This window comes from Falco rusticolus, chromosome 13 (genome assembly GCF_015220075.1).
Source record: "Falco rusticolus isolate bFalRus1 chromosome 13, bFalRus1.pri, whole genome shotgun sequence".
In the NCBI taxonomy this organism is placed as follows: Eukaryota; Metazoa; Chordata; class Aves; order Falconiformes; family Falconidae; genus Falco; species Falco rusticolus.
Window position 1 is genome coordinate 3,442,241 of NC_051199.1, and position 15,672 is coordinate 3,457,912.

At 43.8% G+C, this 15,672-nt stretch overlaps 1 protein-coding gene across 4 annotated transcripts in view; it reads right to left on the minus strand.

Moving 5' to 3' along the window:
- The window catches only part of VPS8 (VPS8 subunit of CORVET complex), an 85,483-nt gene that overhangs the window by 55,516 nt on the left and 14,295 nt on the right, over positions 1 to 15,672 (minus strand). For all 4 annotated transcript variants that reach the window (XM_037407546.1, XM_037407544.1, XM_037407545.1 and 1 more), the window contains 10 exons: positions 13,717 to 13,841; positions 12,072 to 12,158; positions 10,573 to 10,640; positions 9,903 to 10,056; positions 9,740 to 9,799; positions 8,349 to 8,456; positions 6,789 to 6,869; positions 5,527 to 5,697; positions 2,879 to 2,953; positions 2,173 to 2,208 (listed from right to left, as the gene is read on the minus strand). In XM_037407546.1, the coding sequence (XP_037263443.1) occupies positions 2,173 to 2,208; positions 2,879 to 2,953; positions 5,527 to 5,697; positions 6,789 to 6,869; positions 8,349 to 8,456; positions 9,740 to 9,799; positions 9,903 to 10,056; positions 10,573 to 10,640; positions 12,072 to 12,158; positions 13,717 to 13,841 (965 nt within the window). The remainder of the gene's footprint in view (positions 1 to 2,172; positions 2,209 to 2,878; positions 2,954 to 5,526; positions 5,698 to 6,788; positions 6,870 to 8,348; positions 8,457 to 9,739; positions 9,800 to 9,902; positions 10,057 to 10,572; positions 10,641 to 12,071; positions 12,159 to 13,716; positions 13,842 to 15,672) is intronic.

Below are 15,672 nucleotides of genomic sequence, written 5' to 3' on the forward strand. Positions count from 1 at the left end.
ATGATCCCCTCCCATTTAAGGTACGCATTTCCCAGTAGTGGGTCATGATCCCTGGCAGCAAGGGGACAGGAAACCTCAGCAGCTCCCAACGCATTGCGGTAAAGGACAGCATCTCAGAAAGTTTCTCAAATATGTACACTTCCTGCTGGACAGTTAGAAATTACTAAGAAATGTCAGGCCCTAGTACATCAGGTCCCTGTAGGCTACGTTTTAGGTCAGATGCTTAACGGATGGAGGCCCACAGCATCAGGAAGTGTCTGCAATCGCAAAGAATAAGAGTTTCCCATTGCCTGTCCTTGCCTCATCACTTAGAGCACAACAAACAACTCCGCCGTGTTTTCAGCATACAGGTGTACCCACTCCTACCCTTTATTTTCTCCTGAGTCAACAAGGATTGAAGTAGATCACAAGTACTTTCTGCTTTAAGGAATTATCAGCACACAAGGTCAATCACCAGCAGTCTTTGTACGTTAGGTCAAAAGGTTAAAGTACTATTTGAGAGGAGACAGATTCCGAGTCTCAGACCAGCATCCTGTATGGCAACAAGAACTCGGCTTCACACCCTAATCCCCCCCACACTCAATTACAACTCTTGAGTAAGTCCCCTACAATAAAGAGGCATGCAGCACAACAGAAGCCATACGGTAATTTAGAAGGAGGTTGGCTCGGAGCATGTAAGCTGTGACTGATGTGAATTCTAGGAAAACCAGTACACGAGATCATGGGTGAAAGCAAGACTTTTCATTAACAGTTTACTAAAGCAAAGTCAGTAGTGAATGGCTGGAGGGAAAACTAGCAAAGCGGTCTTGGTAACTAAAAGCAGCAACTGTATAAAAGTTCAATAGAGCTGAATCATCCATGTTTTATTAAAGGTCTGGGTACATCACATGCAGGAGCTTATAGTCATAGAGGGGGGAGTACAAGAGCCGTAAAGCAAGTACAAGGAAGAATAGTGATGGCTGCTGCGTAAAGGATAAATGTGAGACCGGAAAGAAATGACAATTGGAGTTCCTTGAGAATCAGCCTTGAAGCCCCCTTCTACATAATGATTTGGTCAACTAACTTGGCATAAGGTGAATTTACTAACAAAGTTTGCTGATAACCAACTGTCAACACGTGATGTGAGACAGCAGACCAGAAAGACAGACACAATAGGATTTGCCCCTAAGGCTGGGTAACAGAAGTGCGATGCAATCCAATGGTACAAGCAACTTAACAGCAGAAAGCAGAGTTTGGGTACCGAGTACTGGTGACTCTCCAGTGCCACAAACTGCTGACATCATGTAGGCAAAGGAATAGCAAAACAAGACCCAAGATGTACGAGGAATGACATATCTAGTAGCAACAGAGAAGAACAGGTGACATTGCACATGGCACTTCTAAGACCCTACCCAGAGTAATACGTGCCAAACTGTTTACCCATGTTCAAGAAACTGAGCACAAAGGAGGTGCAGAGAACAGTGACTACGAAGGACAACAAGAGTGGGAAGGTAAGATTACAAGAGAATGATGAAAGAGCTTTGCTTAGCCTTGCAAAACAAAGTCTGAGAGAGAACATCATACACTGAACATACTGCAAAAGGAAAAACTGCTGTTCAACTCAAGTGAAGAGCGCAACACGGAACAGCCAGACAAATAGATCACCAAGAAGTTTAGTGCGGAAATTGATAGGGTTTCAGCTATAGGAGAAATTAAGTTTCAGATAAATCTTCTGCCAACAGAAACACGGATGTAAAATCCAATGAACCTTCCAGGTAGTCTTTGATAGATTTTTATGATGTAGCTCCTACAGCAGCTGGGGGCAAAATACACTGGACCGATTTCCTTCCACCCCTGTATGCTTATCTGGCAGATAAAAGCTTACATTTACAGAGTCCTCCAAAGTCATAGATTGCACTAACGTTACCTTGTTAATGCCTTGCCAAGTTTCAGCGCCTGTTATGTCTTGCTTCAGAGAACAAGATCTCCGTTCAGCCTGCAAGTTTGTGCAAGCCAGAGTCCCATAGCACCCCACCGTGGAAAGCGGCGTGCCCACGGTGCTGGCTGTGCGTAGCAAGCAGGGATCCCGAACACAGTGCCCAGAATGTGCTTCACAAATGTTCCTTCCCTCCTCTCAAGCTATATTTAAGCAATTTGAATCTACTAAGCTGTACAGTTTGTCTCTCAACATACCTCTCTCCAGCTTCTCAACGTCATGACGTGAACAGACTAGAAAAGAAAAAAAAACAATATAACTATTTACTCACAGTTACTCATGCAGTCTGTGGTATCCCACAGACCCACCACAGCACACTGGTACACATGAAACTCAGTAAAGTAATCCTCAAGCTTGGCATCACAGGAATGAATTGGATGTTTAATTTTAACAGAAAACATCCTTTACATGGTCTTACAACCCATCTGCTCCATGATACCATCCCTCACTTCTTCCCCTACTTCCACATGCCATCCTATAGGCATCTCTCTTCTTTGCCTTTTCACAGGCAGCCTGCACTGCAAAACGGGAAAACGGAATAGGATATTCCTTTTATTGTTCCATGCAATACAGTCTAGTTTTCCCTGCTGTCTTATATTCTTCTGTTTACTCACTCACACATTTAGGACAGAGAAACTGAAACTTAGGACAGAGGAGATGTCAGTAAAACAATATGCTAAGTCTACCCTGAAGCAGCATGAACCAGGATACTGTGAAATTATGACAATTAGCCCATACCTCGGCTAAGACCAAATTATTGTACATTCCTTTAATCCCACAACATAAGTGCACAAGCATCCCTGATGCACATGTCCATAGAATAAAAAATTGCCCTTCCCCAGAAGATGACCTACCATCAACCGTGAATGCCCTGTATTTTTATTAAGAACTCCCCACATTTACCTTAGTTCCGAGGTAAAAGATCTGACCACCACAGCTGCTGATGGACTGATAACAAGCCTTCTCTCCAACCAATGCCTAGAGCAAGAAAAATTACATGCAATTAAAACTGCTTTTTGTTTTTGTAAAATTTTCCCCTTGAGCTTTAGAGACACTTTGTAATTCAGAAATCAAAATAAGGATTGGGAGACGACACCACGGATTGCCGGGCAGTAGTAAGTAAAAAAGCTCTGCTGCCACTCTGTCCCGCTTGTGAATGCAGCTTAAATTGCTACTGAGCTCTGGCTGCCCAGAAAACACAACGGAGTCATAAGGACCTGCAAGCAGTGCTCCGTCTGTCCTCAGATACAAAAAGTTATGGGGAGTCTCTCCTTGCCATCTGCTTCTTTACAAATCTTCCTCAAGAGCAAATGTGTAGGAGGGACAGATGGAAAGAATACTGTTGAAGCGAGAGTTGCTACAACAGAAGTTTGAATGCCAGTAACTAGTGTTCAAAAGGCACATTTACAATGTGAGAATTATGTGAGAACATAAAAATTAGAGATTGTGTGACAGTACGGGGCAGTGCTTGCTTCCCGCTGCACTGCACAGTTGTGCAGGCTACAGCTGTTTGTCTTGTACTTTTCTCAGTCTGGTCAGGCAGGGAAGCTTCCTGCATCTCTTCCCAGTGCTGTTAAGCGTGTCCATTCCAGGGACTACCATAATAACACTTCAACTTGCTCAGCACAGAACCTAAGGCTGGGGTAGCAGATATTCCCTGCATGTTTCTTTAGATGCTGCAGTAGAAGAACTGGGTTTGACTGTCTTCATCCACAAACCCAGGCATCCCTGGAACCAGGATATCCTGTATGGAAGCGGCAGCCTCATTTAAGATTTTCCTTCCAGAGTGTCTGCAAAACTAACAATGGAAAAGGTATATTTCTGAGCCATGAAAAAAACAGAAAAAGCTTCCCATCAGAAGGTGTCCTTAGCTCAATTGCTCTGGAAGAGGTTGCCTTGTCATTCCTACCGAAGTGCAGGGAGAGGGACTGCCTGTTTCCCATCTTCAGTATCTCAAAGTGACACTATGGATTTCAGATCTCATTTGCACTTACAGACAGTGAATAAAGTAAGGGTCTTTTCTAGACTCACAATAGCACTTTAACAGGCAACGCTTATTCAGGCCCACCACTTTTGCAAGCCACAGGTCTCTGGCTTTGATGGTAATCACCACAAGTCCTCACAGGACACTTGCAGCGTTTCTGAAATTGAGTGAAACGCTCCAAGTAACAACACACCCTAGCAAGCAGTGCTCATATACCATCTTGGTGCCAATCTCTAGCTATGTTCTGTGAGGTTGTGCCTGGCAATTTCCAATCGTGCAGAAGGCAGTACATAAGCTCACTTAGACTAGACTCCGCCTTCCTTCTTTTTCTTCCTCAGGACGCATCCGCAGCGACAGCAACGCGAGCAGCATGAAGCAAATAAAGCAGTGAAAGCCAGATAAGCAGCAGCTATGAAGATCTAAAGGCTGCAAAGACCCCTCATAGATCTGGTCCTTCGGACTGGAAGAAGCCCTCTGTTCCTTGGTGCTCAAAAGGGAGCCATGACGGAGGTGTCTTTCTGAAATCCTGGCATTCTGCACTGAAGGCACTTCTTGGGCTTCTGGAGCTGAGTCATGACCATACAACCTATACTGGGCTTGAAACTGTGGATCCAAACTACAGATCCGCATATGCTTTCTGCTAGTTGTTTGGGCCAGCAAGTCCCAAACAAGTCCCACAGGACTACGGCAGAATTAAACAGGAACCATATCGTCCAGGAATTTCAGAGCTCCTGGGCTATCTCTGGTGAAGCACTGGGAGGACCAAATGGCAGGGATGGAAGGTTCTTTCTTATACACACTCTTGGCAAAGTAGAAAAGTCTTTTCCAAAGTAGAAAAACTGATTTTCAGCTGAAAGCAGTAACTTGTCCTGTAGCCGTGGCTTTAAATAAAAACTCTACAATGCTATCGCAGTAACGAACACCACATCAAAGTGAGTCTGCTGCAGAAAGCACAGGTGGGTCACAGGAGCTATCAGGAGCCACTGAAATTAATACCTACTTCAGGAATAAAACATGTCCAGACACTATATGGGTCAGGGTCAAAAAACCCAAAAAACCCAACCCAAATATGAAAGTCAAAATAAAAGACAAGCAAAAGAGGAAAAAATAGAAAACGTGACGTTTGAAGTTTTGCAATTTCCACTAGCATGGGTGGCTTTGGTTTTCTACTTCAAACAAGAAGTGTAGTACCTACAAGCGTAGCATTTCATCCTCTCTATCCTGCACGACAAATCTACGAGACAAGGGCAGGGAACGCACGTACTGCACAGGCACTGCTACCGCAGAGTATCTGTGGCATACAAAGTAGAACAGCCTATAGGATTCTCTTGAAGAACAAAGCACATCAGCTTTTTTTCTGTACAGAGTATTCCAAAGATTGGGAACTTAAGAGGAACTCCTATAAACATCAATATGCAAAAGGAAACATGAACTGTTACTGGGCCACATCAACAGCACGTATGATTTTTAAGATGCTTCAAAAAGGCTTTTTTTCAAAAGCTCCAGGCTCCCACTTAGGGCAGCTGAAACACCGTTAGCTGTGGTCAAGCCGGTCGTTTGTGCCTACCAGGGCTTCGCTGACGTTGCCTCCCGTCGCCAGCGATTTGAAGTGGCTGCTGTTGTAGACGAGCTGAACCTCTGAGATCTCTATAGTCTCCAGCTCCTCCTGCGTCTGACGATCTATAACATGCAGCTTCTCCACACTGTCCAGAAGCACTGCTGTCCGTGAGTTTATCCACTGAAAAAGCAATAAATCACAGATCTCAGCAATGTATACACAATCAGAGGCCAACGAAACAGGCTCTGGACATATCCTCGCGTACCAATACTGGAAGCTCTAGGATGGCTAGTAGCTTTGTTACTATACAAAGTCACTTCACAACAGCACACGTGCATATTTCCACAGGTAAAGGTAGGGAGGCTCCTTCCGGAGTATCAGTTCTAACACTGAGGAAAGCAAGGAACCTTCTTCGCAGAAAACACCTCTAGACAAATGGTAATCCACTGGAGTTCTTGTCCTCTTGGTGCACTACTTACGCTCTAGCACACTTCCTATCCAAAGGTCTCAAAAACAAGACTACTGTGACACCTGTTCTCAGATCCCTTGGGAGGGAAATATGGCATCAGGAAGCATTAAAAAAAGAAAGTATGTCTAAGTTAAACTCAAAGCCTGTCATTCGTATTCTGTGGCTTCTACTTTTATGTTCAAAACCCTGCAAAGAAAAAGGCTTTTTTTGGCTGCTTTTACAATATTCAGTTTTTTCAAGAGCCAAGCATATTTGTTAACAAACTTAAAATTCCAGCTGATATGGATGCCCACCTTGGTATTTTGGCCTTCCATGTTTTACTTGCTGTACTCTCTAATACCTTTTAGGGTTGAACATTTTTTTTTTGTTGAAAGCATCAAATAATTTACAGTGCTTTAGCAAGCACTCATATACAGAGACACTAGAATTTTACTGAGCCAGGTACACAGAAGTTTGCATTCTTTTTAGTGAGAATATAGAATAAAAATCTTTCTTTCCAGACTCTCTGGTTCTTGAAAATATTCCCCAACAAGGCTACCCCTCCTTCCCAAGAAAAGGCAGTATTGCCTCCATGCTACTAATTTTTTATCCTATAGCTACTACTTGCCACTTCACATGTGCTGGTTTTCCACTGAGTCCCCAGTTTGAGTTTGCAGTTAGTTAGCCCCAGATAAACACAGCCACTTCTCATGCTATATTTGTAAAGCCAATAGTATACAACTAAGGGCTACTGAGATACATTTACAAGAAAACTAGTAAAAAAAAAAAAAAAATTAACCAGTCTATTAACACTGAAACTTACAGTAAAGTTGATGAGGTCATAGTGTAGATGAAGCTGCCTCTGCTTACTGACATGTATTGCACCAGTATCATCTCTCTTTACCTAAAAGAGAAAGTGGACAAGGTTGACTCAAACTCCAAGACTTTCTTCAACTCAACCTCTCTGTTCCCACAGGACATCACACCAACTCCAGGAGTCCGGAGCTCCCCTCAGACAGGCACGCTGAGCGTACGTGGCAGCACACATGTTTCTCCAATGGAGCGTAAGGTCTCACTTTCAAAACCACTCTTGTAAGTGTGGAAACAGAAGGCTCCAAGCAGAGGGCAGTAAAAATATATACCATCTGCTGGACCAATTTTAAATCATCTATTTGCACCACAAGAGCTGGATGTCATAAACTATGTGTGTTCAAGAGGTTGTCCCCCCATGGCCGCCTCACATATGATATATGGCAATTCAGGTTATAAAAGGGATGTGAACCTCTAGGGTTCGTGCAGAACACTGCAGGAGGACCGATTTGCATTCACTGCCTCCCAAGGGGTTCCATCCCACTGGAATACTGAATGTAAGGGAGATGCTGCATGACAACCACCAGTCAAGGGTCTTCCCTTTTCCCATGCAGGACATACTGTACTTTCTGCTCATAAAAGTCAGAACCACAGAACACTAATGTGAAACTGCCTTTAATTCATCATCGTTACAAAAAAGCATTCTGCAAGGAAGAATATGGGTGGGGTTTTTACATTTTGACAATTTGAAGTACAGCAAGAGACACCTGAATTCAGGTAACGTGGCTGCTGTTTAGTAACCTGTAAGTAAAGCAGCAGTACTGGCCATAGCTGAGCTGGGTATCTGTGCAGAAACCAATGCTATTGCACGCACAGACATCTCCAGCAAGACAGGTTTAAACATACACCCTTTTCTTTCTCCCCAAGTTTACCAAGAGAGAAGATAGAGAAGGAGGATTCAATCCTGACAACACAATGTCTGGGTACTCGAGTAAAGCTTAACGTCCAAGATGATAGCAGAGCTGGGAAACAAACTTAACATTCCAAAGCCAAAACACCAGATTTCCTGAAGCCTATGTACTGCTCTCACACTGAAATCAGACATGAAATCATCTTCAACCACACCTGCCTGTGTAACTCCTGCAGATCAAACAGGGTGAGTGGCATGCCCTAAAGTCACATGCCACCAGGACCTGAAAGCTGTTGTCTTAGTGGTTTATGCAAGTGTTTTCCAGGCTCATCTTTTAAAGCAAAAAAAATGAAACAGTATCTCGAATTCATGTGATCTCCCCGAAACCAATCCACATTCTTCTCCCTCCAGTAGAAATGAGGTAGGTAGCACATCATCACTCCTGGAACACATAAAGCTCATGCCTCCAGATTCTCAGGGAAGGGCACCACCGCCTGCTGAAGAGCAATGGCCAGCAGGTTTGTTTTCCCAAGCTGGCTGCAAGCTGCAGACATCCCCAGCATGCACAGATACCGTACTTTCGCTGAGACAGAGGCTCAGTCAACGGAACATGTGAGCAAGATATGGCCATCTGAAAAACAGCACAAAACTTCCAAGGCTTACCAAAAGAAAATGCACGACGTCTCCTCGACAAAACGCAAGCATGGGGTTCACAGAGTTCTGTACAGCCACAAAGTGCCACGCCAGAAGAGGGACACTAGAAGGGTCCATCTGTTAGACAAAAAGCACAGCGGGTATTTAAGGTACACAAGGCAGAACCTCAGTTCCAGGACACATGCTGTTCATCAGCTGCTACTCGCTGACTTTGCCATGTACACACACATGATGTAAAGCAATTTCCTGGTCTGCTGGCAGCTGAGCAGTAGCTTCTGCTCTTCGGTCCAGCCAGACAGTTCAGGGGCAACATGTGACTCTTGGCAAAGTGGATGGTCACAAAACCCGTGCCCTAGTTGCTTAATATAGATCCAATCTCACAAGGATTGATGGACAAGCTGCAGCTTGCTAGCAACCTTGTCTCCATTCTCCCAATAACATACCCCACATCTGCCCCCAGCTGCTTTTCCAAGACGAATTGCACTAGTGAAAGTGAATAATCAAGAGTTTAGAAGATTGTGTAGTGCTCTAATTCCACTTTGTTTTCTGTCCCTGCAATTAAGGGTTCTATTGGATGGTTCTTATGTAAAGCAATGGCCCCAGTCCAAGGTGATTGTAGCCATGGATCTGTCGGAGTGAGTCCAGAGGCCACAAAGATGACCAGAGGGTTGGAGCACCTCTCCTACGAAGACAGCCGAGAGTTGGGGTTGTTCAGCCTGGAGAAGAGAAGGCTACAGGGAGACCTTACAGCAGCTGCCAGTACCTAAAGGGGCTGACAAACAAGCCAGAAAGGGATGTTTAACAAAGTCGTGTAGTGACAGGACAAGGTGGAATGGTTTTAAGCTGAAAGAGGGGAGATTTAAATTAGGTATTAGGAAGGAATTATTTACTGTGAGGGTGGTGAGACACTGGAACCGGTTGCCCACAGAAGCTGTGGGCAACAACTCCCCATCCCTGGCAGTGCTCAAGGCCAGGCTGGATGGGGCTTTGAGCAGCCTGGTCTAGTGGAAGGTGACCTGCTCATGGCAGGTGCATTGGAACTAGATGATCTTTAAGGTCCCTTCCAACCCAAACCATTCTGTGATTCCATGATAATCAGGCTAACGTCCCATCTGAGGGTGTGTCCAGGCTGCACACAAGACAGAAGAAACAGCTGAGGGGCTCCCGTGTTCCACTCTTCCTACTTAATGGAGAAATTCAGCATCTTCACACAGGTACAGCTGAAAGCGGCTTTTCCACCTCCTCTCTGCCCACAAGAGGCCAACAGATTATCACTACAATTCCGCAGGGCAAAGTTTACTGCGTACTGATAAAGCAGCAATACCAAACACCTGGTCCTAATCTCATCCCCTTCACTCTAGCCATAACCCAAAACGCAACTGTTTGCCTTCATTACTCACACGACCGTAGGGAAAGGTCATCCACACTTTCAGAGATGGCTTCAGGCCAATAACCAGTATCTTCAAGAACAACAAAAATGCAAAATAAAAATGTTTCAGTATATACCAGAAGACTTCTCCTTTGTGATTTCTCACACAAAGCCTTCTGCAAGCAGCAAGTTACCTTTGTTAGGGAGGCCATAGCCAGCAGTGAATATTGGGTGATAGGATGGTCTCTCAGCTCAACTTTTGCATGTAACGGTTCAATACAGCAAACTTCCCCCTTTGAGCCACTGAAGAGACACCGTGATTCACATGTTCTCACTCCCATAACCCTCCTGTAAAGAAATGAGATCAGCTTGGTGTCCAGCCATCAAGAAGAGATCAACCCAACAATCTCAGGAAATCTCAAAAGTGATCCTTCACACAGCTCCAGGGATCATTTTCAGTCTGTCACTGGAAGCAGTCCCATACAGCTGCTCAGATACAGACAAGAATTCCTTAAGATCTTATTTAACAGTAAAGCCCAGACTCCCTAGACTGTCAATCCTTCCTCCTTGTCCCTCCTCCTCTTGAAGAGGCCAAGAAGAAAACAAGCAGTTACTGCAGGGCAGTTCTCACTAATGAAACAAGAAAAACTACGAGGAGCCCACAATAAATGCCAAGATTCGGGACAATATTCTTAGACTATTACATTGCCAGATTGCATCTTACTTCAGCTGTGAAATTATACTACAGCCCTAAATTACACCTTCAGCATTCAGGCAGTAGCTTTATTTGCTTAGGTTTCACAAGTTATGACCCAGCATTAGTTTCTTGTACTTTCTATGGGTACTTAAGAGTTATTGTCTTACTTAAATGACAGTTCAAATACGGAGCCTCCACTGTCATTGCAAATTGCAAGCGTCGGGTCATCTGTAAACTGAACAGATAATTAGATTAAAAGCGACACTAAGAAATAAATTACAAAAAAAGGGACAGAAAAATCTACGCTATGGCATCATTAACAGCACACGAAAGTACAACCATTGCACCTACCAGAAAGACACTTTTAGCACACAGAGCTGAGACAATTATTGGTTGGGTTTTTTTATGATGGGTAAGAAAAGCAAGGTTTAATGTTTCATCTTCACCCCTCCAGCAAGCCCTATTGCTAAATTTTTGTTATCGAAGTCTCATTACTTTCTATTGCAGCTCAGAACCCCAGCATGCCAAAACCTGTGTTACCACTAGAACAGCTCACAGCCTCAAGGCCAGGAGCTGGTGAATGGGCTGCAGGCACAAACAGACCAAAATCCAAACCATCCAGAACTACTAACGATACCAAATAATGAAAATAAGAAAGGGTCACAGCCATAGCTGAGGTACCGTTCTGGAGGACTCTGCAACCCAGCATCTGGCAGCACAAGCATCTGGCCTGTAGAGCTGTGTCAGAGTACTCTTCAACGCTGCTACCGCCCCAGGTCACAAGCTAGAGAAGGGGGGCACTAGGAGCAGAGGACCTGGCACAGGGGAATATTCATCCATAGGCACAGGGCAAAGATGGCAGAGGGGGAAGCATGAAAGATACAGCAGCAAAAGGGGGCACCTCCACGCCCACAAAACATTTTTGGTTAGCCAGGTGAGACCAACCAGCACGTGAGAACCTGTCCTTGAGCAATGTGCCCCACGAGGCCCACTACACTAGCTCCATGTGTGACACTGTGTGGTTCTGCGATGTCTCAGCAAGGTCCAGGAAAGGAGAAGAGAGAAGAGTTTGGGTGAGGCACCAAAGTCACTGCTCCGACCAGGCTGCCGAGGAGCATTACGCTCTGGTAGGAGAGGTCCACATAAAACAAAGCCATGCACAAAATCAGATACGAGTTTCTGTGTGTGACAACAATGCTATGTTGAGCAAGAAGCCACAAATGATTTCTTTTTCAATCCAAACATTCCCAACAAGCTATTTGAAAAACTGCTGACAGAAGCTGCTTTCTGAGCTTCAGACTCTTTAAAGTTGGCAAGTCATGTTCAAACCACTGCAAGATTTAGAGAAATGTATTCTAGAAACTAATTCTTCATAGATTTTGGCATGAGAGAGGGGAGTTATAACAGAAAACGACAGTTTGTTACAGTACAACTCACAGCCGATACCATTATTTCAGCTCTCAAAATACTGTTTCTTTTTTAAATAGAATTTCTGCTCATTTCTCTTACCTCTGGATACTACTGCCATATAGCTCCTAAGTAGCTGCTCTCATCTGTAAATCTAAAAGTGCTACACACGGAAAGAGAACACATTGACTGAACACAGGTGTGTACTTTGAAGGAAAGAAAGAAGTAGTATACAAGGAGTACCTGTAGTGTTTGTTACCTTGATGTGCAAAATGGCTGTTCCTGGCGGGTGGGCATCTGTTATTGATCGTAGCAGCTTCCCACTGGCCAGATCCCACATTGTGATCTGCAAGCAGATTGTTCTCAGTACACATCTACTGCCAAGGCGTTCTCTCCATCATCTTGTGCGTTAGCACATCAATAAATCTCTATATTCCCAGTATCACCCTGGGTCAGTAAGGTCTTCATATTAAAGTGGTCTGAAATCTGTTCCTACCCTGTTTTTACAATCAGTTCGCTTATCAGCTTATAGTTCTGTTGACAACATTAGGGTTACCTTCACAACTCTGAATCATGTCCTTTTGGAAAGCTCTCACCACCTGCCCGAACTCACTCGCCTCACAGCTACCTGCCTGATCACACAATTAAAGAGTGTAAGATAACTTTGCTACCACACAACACTCTTTGAAGTGGCTCAATGCATTTCTCTCTCACAGAACCAGTGAACAGTTGAAAAATCTCTAACACCCATCAGCAAAACTCAGTCATCTCCATGGCTACCATGAACCCTGTCACTCCTCTCCTGCTTTTGCTCAGCATGACAGGTCAGGCAGCAGTTGCTTGGCTTGCGCTTGGATATTACATTCAGGCAATTTCTCAACTAAGAACCAGAAAGTCCCAAACTACTTACTGCGTACCTGTGGAATATTTAGCCCAGAAGAGCTGAGATTACAATTTGAATCAAACTTCTTATTGGAAATACTATTTTATATAGTTCCAGAAACCATCTATCAAAGTTAGATACTTTGATACAAACATAGACCAGATGTTTCAGAACTGCTGCTCCAAAATATTTTATCTGAGTATCATTTAAAACTGGCTACTGGTCTGCATGGATCAAATCTGTATTTCCACATGGTCTGGAGCAATCTGTCGTTTAGCTCTGTCATAGGCACTGCAGCGTGTTTTACCTAGAATGAGGGTGAAAGTCAAAGGAGCAAAACAGAATGAAACTAAAAAGATAAACAAAGCAGCCTTCTTTGTATTCCATGGAGCTCTAAATTTTACCAAGTTAACTTCTATCTGTTTTAGTTTAGTTTTAGTCCTACAGCTTTTGTTCAAGAATTGCTTTCTCTCTCTTTAGGTTCAGAGAAGGACATAAAACTACAACAGCAGACTCAACCCCTTTTTCCCCTGCATTCAGAAGCTATGGTGCTTCTGTCATACAACAGAAGTAAGGTATTAGTAAAAATTAACTTTGGGGCTAGATATGAGTTGCAAAAATTTCAAGTCATCACCACAGTAGAAACTAGCTGTAATAGCAAAACCTAGATCTCAAAGTGACCTAGAAAGACTAAGCTAGTTGTCCTAGTGTGCCATGGCACATTTCAGTTTACCAGGAGCAGGACTTCTGTCCCAACGAACCATAACTAATCGAATCCTTCCCTATATTCTGCATCACCCCTTTTCTCCACAGCAACCTACCCCAAACAACCCGAGCCAGCTCACTGGATGCAGGAATTGCCTGGCCAAGAAAAGCTGTGGGCAGATCAAGACACACATACAGCTCCTCAGCACAGAACCAGCTTGGAGCTGGCTTGGAGCTATCGTCACCGCTGGCAAGCCTCCCCGTAACAGCCTGCAGAAGGACAGAGCACTGAACCATCTCATCCTAGGGGAATTACCTGTCCTTTCGCAAAGCCACACAGGAGCCTTGAACAGTCATTGTTGATACTGAGAGCAGAGATAGCCCCGTACTGGGCGCCAACAGCAGTGCTGCCCAAACACAGACGGAGAGCCTGGTTCTGATCTAGAGCAGAACAATTAGCAAGGAATTAAAGAAAAAGCAATGATTAAAATTAACATCATGCCCTTATTTACATATACAATTCACTTGGGGTACATTAACAATTCACAGGCTTACAGTTAAGTTCTTTAAAAAGAGTTTACAAGATGAGAGCACATGTTAGTACAGAGATAGCAGGACACCATCTTGCAGGGAAATAAAAAAATTATTTTAAAAAGTACAAAACAGGCAGAGGGATTATGGAAATGCAGAGGTATTACAAACTGAAGAAGAAACCTAGAAGAATCACAGCAATATCTAGCTTTCCTTTTACTATTCTACAGTAGTGCTTAAGTTGTAGCAAGGAAGATGACAGAAAATTAATTCTGTCTTCCGAGCCTGATACTTCTGTACGCAGATTTGAACACCAACTACAAATCCCCAACACAGGCTTTTGGTAAGTGTAATTTTATGTAACTTTTATTCCTCAGTTTTGCTGATAAAGGCCAGAAATTGGAGGGAAAATGAATTTGTGTTCCCAGGCTGCTTTTATTTTAAAAGCTAAGAAAACAAGTGTTCTGGATCTACTTTTTCCACCTTTCTCCATTTTTTACCTGCTTTTAAGTGGGGGAGGATGAAAAGATGTTTTGTGAGGACTGTTGGAATGAAGACTAGAGATCTGAAATACATCAGAAGAATCGCAAAAAGAGCGTGCAGGATTTCACCTTGAGCAAGGGAGCGAAAGGACTGGACCCAGGGGAACAGACAGCAACAGAGCACCAGAAAGCCCCTGGAAGAACTACCCAAGGCACAGGACAGTTGCAGCACCACTAGCAATGTGCTAGATGTGAAACAGAGCATGGATGGATCTCATTTCTTCCCCAATACAAAGTGATGTGTTCATCGGCCTGCACAGACGGATTGATGGCGGAGCACATGCACAGTGGGAGTCACCTTACAAGTTCTACCAGTATGAAGAGGCATTAGTAGGAGGACCAAAATAAACACTAGCAAGAAGAGTATCTGAACTCATGGGCTACTTAAAAACACTGTTTAGCATGAGGAGAAAGACTAGGGACAAGTTCAAAGACTTTTTCCATCTATTCCTTGTTTTCCTGCACCTACCTTAACAAACTCATCTGCTACAGTAGCCCAAAAGGAAGTAAGAATCCCTTTTCCTGGAAAACCTGGATAGCGGTAGGGGAGAGGTAGGGATCAAGAGGGTGTTACAAACATCACTTGTTCTGGGCACCAAATGAGACAGGGCCTGGGGGAGACAGAAAGGCCATGCTCTCTCTTGCAAATACACAAGGAAAGCCCAGGTATTATAAAAAACTGTCAGTTTTGACCTAAAAGATGCCAGTAGCGGCCAAGAGAACACCGTACGTTTTGGGTGCTCAAAGACATCAGGATTCTTGTGAATGCTGAAGACCTCTACGCCTGCAATCTGTGACAGGAAAAAAGAGAAAGAGGCCTTCAGTTGACCATATCAATGAAAATCATCATCTCTTCGTCAGATGACAAGCAGCCAAGGCAACTCTGGGAAAGACTACCTGTTCTTCATGTCCCTTTCTTCCCCTGCAATCTGGCTTATGCCAAAGAGAACACAGGAGTTGTATTTTCAAATGAGAACTGACATTTACTTGTTTACACTGAACATTTCATACAGATACTGCTTCTAGTGTGAGATGTTCAGTTAAACTACAGGCAGATGAAGATTACTTTTCTCAGTTAAATAATCTGTGTAAAATACCCCTTCTCATTAGATTTCTAAATGAATGTGACATCGTTCAAGATAATACCCTCTTTAAAGCCAACAAGAACATAAGGGTTCAAATTGGCTGAACCTACATGT